Source organism: Aptenodytes forsteri, unplaced genomic scaffold (genome assembly GCF_000699145.1).
Source record: "Aptenodytes forsteri isolate BGI_AS27 unplaced genomic scaffold, ASM69914v1 Scaffold354, whole genome shotgun sequence".
NCBI lineage: Eukaryota > Metazoa > Chordata > Aves > Sphenisciformes > Spheniscidae > Aptenodytes > Aptenodytes forsteri.
Genome location: NW_008795043.1, coordinates 812,494 through 819,259, shown reverse-complemented (window position 1 = coordinate 819,259; position 6,766 = coordinate 812,494). Strand labels below are relative to the sequence as shown.

Here is a 6,766-nt window from a genome sequence, read left to right as displayed (position 1 = left end):
TCACCAAGAATGGAGAATTCTATCATTTCATGGTCGCTAAGCCCAAGATGGCCTCCGACCACCACATCTCCCACCAGTCCTTCTCTGTTTGTAAACAGCAGGTTGAGCGAGGCACCTCCCCTGGTAGGCTCACTTACCAGCTGTGTCAGGAAGTTGTCTTCCACACACTCCAGGAACCTCCTAGACTGCTTCTTCTCTGCCGTGTTGTATTTCCAGTAGACGTCCGGGAAGTTGAAGTCCCCCATGAGAACAAGGGCTAGCGATTGTTGGACTTCTGCCAGCTGCTTGTAGAATGCTTCATCTGCCCCTTCATCCTGGTTGGGTGGTCTATAACAGACTCCCAGCAGGATATCTGCCTTGTTGGCCGTCCCCTCATCCTTACCCAGAAACACTTGACCATGCATACAGCATGCCAGTGGTGGTGATGAGTTGATGATGTAATATAGACAAATTGTAAATTTTGTTAGTGCTGGAATGCCTACTCAACCCTTTTCTCCAATGGACTTCCTTGCCTGCTTCCAGAGAAGTCAGTTGACAGAATCACAATATGCGATCTAGTTTGAGGGTGAAAAGCAGTAACTTGAGGTAAAACTAAGAGCCCCCATAACAGCAGTGCTTCAGACGCAAGTGCGTATTACTGCTACACTGGTAATGCAGTCAAACAGTAAAACTGCTTCTGTGTAATAAGGGTGCCAGCTAAGCATGTGTTTGAGAGTTTTGACTCGGGATGGAGAGTTATGTTTATTTCTACCTGTCTTTAGGTAGCACAAGTTATATTCCCATACAAGGTCCACAGAATTTATCAAATATTCTAGAAAATACAAACCATATGCTGTGCACACATTAAAATTATTTCTGTTTTAGGCCATGCTGTCTGAGAGAGAGCTCAATCCCTATTGGAAAGACGGTGGTACAGGTTTGCCACCAGAGAAGGATGAAGCAGCTTCAGTTAAGAAAGGTAAACAGCAACTTTTAGTAATAATCTTAAATTTCTGTCTCCAGTCTCTGGTCTCTGTGTTGGTAACAAATTAATACTAATGTTGATGTAAAGGGATTATGAGTAACATGTAATAAAGTAAAATTTGGATGAAAATTCAGTAGTGAATATTGGGTTAATATCATAGTATGTTGTTTTGCAGAATTTCTCTTCACTGGTTTTTAATCTTGAGTGGTTTGACCTTCAATATCTTTACAGAAATTCCCCATTTTGAACTAATTAAAGGAAAGCATGATTTAACCAAGACAAGATAAATTGTTGTCATCTCATTTGGTTCCTTTCATTCCATTACACAAATTATAGTTTTAAAATATTCAACCACAGAAGTCTGAGTCACATTAAAATGAAGAACATTACAGATGCAGTTTGTGAAAAATATTATTTCTGTAACCTTTTCACTTCTTTCCCTACCCTAGGGTTATCCTGCCTATTTCCAGCAAGAGCAGTTAGAAAAACATTTTTCATCATGTCATGAAGTGTTTATTATGTGATAAGAAGGGCCCTTGTATTCTGTCAACAGGGAACAATAGGGTCCTTGGTTTTTCTCTTTGGGAGCCTTTCCCTGTGGACAGTCTGTTCTGCAAACCATTAGCCTCATGCCCACTTTTAGGAGTCACAGAGATCAGCCATCTGTAAGAGGTGACAGGCATCAGTGAGTATGTGTCCTGAATGTTAAGACCTCTGCTAGCTTCTCAAAAGGAAAGCAATGGGTTGCTCATTAATTTTCTGAGAAGGGGAATGCACTTGTTTGTATGTAAGGGTATGCCAAAGAATGGACACAGAAAGTGGAAACAAAAAGAAGGTTTCATAAAAAAACCCACAACTTGTCATATGCCAATCCTGTCTTGGAAACTGTTTGTTGTGTTCTATGATAAAATGGAGAAGCTTAAATCAGTGGTATTACTGAGGTACATCCAGCATTAACTTATAAAACCATGTAATTGTATTATTACATTCTTTCTATTTTGCACCCCTTCAATTTTTACATTAAGTTTAGGTGAAGGTTTAATGTCACATACAGAGTAAGGTTAAATAGGAATAACTACTGAGATATAAAACTATGACCTCTTACTGTTTTCTGCTTTAGTTACAGTGGTAGAAGATGCTGGATTAAGTTGGTTACAAAAATCATACCAAAGGATGAAGGAGCAGGCTGAGAGAGAGAAACGAAATTTTGAGGAAATTGTAGCTGAGAGATATGGGGTAAGGATCTTCAATTAATTTTTTTTCATACTAATAGGTGCTTGGAAAAGGTTACTTTCATGTAAAGGCACAAATACTTAATGTGTAGTGTAAGACATAAGGAAAGAAGCAGGAAAAAACAGCCTCTGAAGCTTATCTCAAGTGACAAAGAGTTTAAAGCTACCCAGCCTTTTATATCTTTTTTTGTTAAATATTTTTTAATATATGGGATCCTATAGCAAATTTAAAATACTTACCTTCTACATCAGGAGGTTCAAGTGATCCCAGTTACAAAGTACCTGAGTGCTTCGAAAATTATGATGTATACTAGAAAACATATTTTGTTCTCCTGCACGTAGCGGATAATAATGCACTTTGTGGATAATAATAACGCTGAGATAATTTGGAGAGCTGTGTCAATTCTGGCCACTTTTGACCTGCTCAGTTGAGATATATTGAGAAAGCTGCTTGCTTCTGAAGGGTTTAAAAGTCTTCAGGATTTATTTTTAATAAAACAGTCTGCCATAACAATATTAACTCTTTAAAGCCTACCCCCCCTACATATTATATTATTGTCTTTAAAAGCATTGGTCAAAGGTGTGGGGTGTTAAATCTTGGCCATAGTGTTACATTTGAGTTTTCTGTGGGTTTTTTGATTAGGCTGGTTTGTTTGTGGAAATCTTGGATAAGACAGTGTGACTTCATACTATTGTCTTTGAACTGATTTGTAGTCACTCCTGTGTGATGAAACCAACATGGTCAGTGCTGGTAGAAATTATTCAGTGCCAGTGATTGTAAGGAATATTATTTTTAAGAATCTCTCTCAAGAAACTGGAGTTCAAACAGCATGAACCGCTCTGGCTGCTGAAGTACAGGATAGTGACTGAAAGAGATCCCTGCCTGATTTGCTTCAGTATGTAAAGTTTTGAGGGGAAAAAAAAAAAAGAAATTAGTGGCTTTTAATTCAGCTTAAAAGAGGGAAGAGGAACAGTCCACATTTTGCATAATTGCCTAATGGATAGAGTATTTGTCCAGAAAGCCAGAGACAGGGGTTCAAAGCCTGTTTCAAGCTAAAGATTTTGAACCCACTCTCTTGTGTTTTTAAGAGTTTAACTAGATTGTAAAATGGTTTAGTGGGAACGTCCATTGGTTCTATAGAAGCTGAGCATCTGGTGAGCATAAATGCAAAGTTCATGAGTAAGAAAGAGGAAGCCTTTTTCCCTAGCTCAAGCCCCTAGTCTCCGGGTTGCCAGGAGGAGACAGTTCTGAGGCTCTGGTCCCTGTTCCCAGGAGTGCTTTAGCACTTTATAGCATGGGATGAAAGTTAGAAATAGTCCAAGAGAAAGGATCAGAAAGCCTTCCCAACAGAGCATCTTAGACACGAGGCTGTAAGTTCCCTTTTTCGTACTGGTCTTCCTTTCCACTCCATGCCTTGCCCTTTGCACAGTGACTCATTTTCACAGAATGGTGCCTTTCTTGTAATACTTTGTAGGGAGCTTCACAATACCCCATGATCTTAAAAGCAGTATGATGTTTTTTTATTCTTTCTTATAGTCAATGGAGGTATTTCAGTCACGATTAGAAGAAGCTGAAAAAGTTGCATCCAGAAAGGAAAATTATTATAGAAGTGGAAGATGGAAGAAAACTGACTATTCAGAAAGTGAGAAAGAGAAGAAAGAACAGCATATGAAAAAGGAGACACAAGATGAAGATGATAGAAACAGGAACATGTTTGGGGGCTACACTAGGGAGAAGCATGGCAAGGGATGGGCGCAAGAAGACAAAGGTTACAAAAGAGATATGTCAAAAGAAGACCAAGAATGTGGACACAGTAGCACGGACTCAGTATTGAGAGGTTACAGCTCCAAAGCAGAAAAACACTCCAATGAAAAACGAAGTCAGGAAAAGAGTTCATCTCTAAGCAACATGAAACACAAATTTCTGAAACCCTCCGAAGATGATTTATCATCTTACAGTGCACCTAGAGACTACAAGTCACAGCAGTCCTCTTCCAAACTGCCGGTTCACAGCAATTTGAGCAGCCGTTTCCAAAAACCTAGTGAGGATACTGCAGTGTGGACCAAAACACGCACAGAAGATAACAATGAGAAATTAATGTCTGATCAAAAATCATCAGGTACTAGGGAACAAATTGATGACAATAGTTGGGAAAGAACTCCAAGTAATGAAAAAGAGAAGTCGCGACAGGAGTACCCAAGTGATATCCCTGAGAAGAAACAAATGTTATCTGACAGTGAAACATTGTGTTCTAGGTATTTTACAAACATCTTTACTTGTCTTTTGTTTGCTGCATTTTTCATGGCAAAGTATACCGGAAACTCTGTCTTCTTTGTGACAGTATTAGATCTGATCATATCAGATCTCTTTTAGTTAGGAGGAAGCTAACCTCCCAGTTAGGGGCAGCTAAAATGGACCACTGTAGAAGTAATGAACACCCCCTACTTGTTCTGTCTCTGCAGCATATTTGAGAATTGCTAACGATAGGTTATTTTCTGCTTCTTTCTAATGTTAGTTCACACTGCAGTAAAATGGGCCTCTTAGGCAAAAAACCTGCAAAACAATATCTTAACTGTTGTTGAATTTATAAAAGACAAACTTGAAATGTTAGAAAATGCTGACTAAAAACTGAAATAATTAATACAGCAGGGATAGGTTTGCCACCTGTGAGATGAACTCATATGCTAAAGTAGTAGCATATGAAAAATAGTAGAAGGTATTGATTAGAAAAGTGCATTTTCTGTGGAAAAGAGGAAAGATGAATAGAAGTGGGAACGGAAACGCAAACTAATATGTGGTAGGAATTTCAGTTTGCCTGACTTGCTTTAGTGAAAGACAGTGGGGAGTAGTAAGGAGAGGTGGTCAGAAAAGTAAGTTGTAGACAACTGAGCTTTTGCTCTGCTCAAGGCCACCTGTTCTCCAGTGTTACCAGCTTGCTGGTTCTTCCAGTGATATGAGTAGTGTGGTTATTACTGTGAATGCTTTCCTTCACATCTTTACAATAATAGGTAGGCATGTGCAAAACTATTTTAGAGTCAGTATGGTGTTATTCAGTTGCTTGGGAAAGCTGGACAAGTAAATATTCTTGGTTGGAGTATGTAAGAAGGATGATACGATTTAGTCGGAAACAGCATTTGATAAAATATGATCAAGTGTAATTCCTTCTTTCTTGTATGCTTATGTCAGTTATTTGCAGAAAAACCTTCTTATAGCAGGGTTATGAATTTACTTTTAATGTTTAATTGTTGGATTCTAATAACAAGACAATACCTTAAAAGTATTTTATTTATAACTGTTCCTACGTGTAGTACTTGCCAGATACTTCACTGTGTATTTGCAAAGAAAAATTGTGCATTAAATAAGTGCTGCATGCCTAACCAGAAACACGCAGCTTAGTTTACACAATTCTTTATATTGTATAGGTTGGGTATTTTTTCCAGATTTTACTTGCTATATTTTCTACTTTGATAGGAGCCAATGAAATTTACATTTTCTTTGATAGCAGGAAGATAAATTGTTTGTGTCATGTTCGCTTAATCTATTTATTTATTTTTTAAAAAAAGTGTGAGTTTGAATATACATCATGGCAGGAGTAGTTCCTGATTCTGGCACGAATAGTTTGTATGCACTATGGGAAGTCCCCCTCACAAGTGTTTGTCATGTCTTGTTTTATTGTTTATTTTAGTATTTGCCTAGGTGTTATTTTGCTGGAAAATAACAAATACATCTTCATAGTTGTTTTAGTTACTCTGAGAAAAGATCTGGTAGCATTAAACCTGTGATGTATGAGACATTATTAGACATTTGAATTTAGTGATCCTCTTTGTTTTTCTAGATATTGCCCAAATAGTTATTGCCCTGAAGTGTCTGGCGTTTATCACTTAAATGCACTTTGTAAACTTCTGATTAGAATGATTCACAGTGTGTCTCCACAGAGCTGGAGCCTATGGGACTTCCTCAGCTCTTGAGTGCTGGTTTGTTCATGACTTTGTTCAGGTACAGGGTCTGCACAATCCACAGTTGTTTTCTGCCTGCCTTGGGTAGTGCATTGGTTTCCATAAGGAAACATAGGTATTCATGTAAGGGGTGATGCTCTGGTGAGCTGGGAGAGTGCATCTGCACTGCAGTTCAGGCACAGACTCCATGAAAATGAAAATACACACTCAGAACTATATATCTGGAAAAAAACCACCCTGTTAAGAAGCTTCTTTTTTGCGCACATAAAAAGACACCATTATGCGTGGTTACTCTTATCCTTCATCTTAAATATCATGCACTTTTTAAAAGAACCCAAATACTTCATTAATTAGCAGCAAATAATCTGTGTAAATGACATATCATCCTTTAAGTCTTACCTTCATTCTCAGTTTTGTTTCCTCCATGACTTCCAGAAGGAGAAAGCAAGCTCTAACAGCTGTGTTGTACAGCCGATGGCAAATAGGAGTTCTGACATCCAGTATACTTTATTTAACTGTAGTGAACTACTGATTTGGACTGGTGATTGTCCAAAATGCAGAGACTGAGTGAGAGAGACCATGCCAGGACCCTACACCTTGTTCTTTTTTTTTT

At 38.2% G+C, this 6,766-nt stretch overlaps 1 protein-coding gene across 1 annotated transcript in view; it reads left to right on the top strand.

Annotated features, from left to right (window-relative positions):
• The window catches only part of CWF19L2 (CWF19-like 2, cell cycle control (S. pombe)), a 76,986-nt gene that overhangs the window by 8,128 nt on the left and 62,092 nt on the right, over nucleotides 1-6,766 (top strand). The window contains exons 5-7 of the mRNA XM_009276952.1: nucleotides 865-958; nucleotides 2,085-2,200; nucleotides 3,734-4,452. Of these exons, the coding sequence (XP_009275227.1) occupies nucleotides 865-958; nucleotides 2,085-2,200; nucleotides 3,734-4,452 (929 nt within the window). The remainder of the gene's footprint in view (nucleotides 1-864; nucleotides 959-2,084; nucleotides 2,201-3,733; nucleotides 4,453-6,766) is intronic.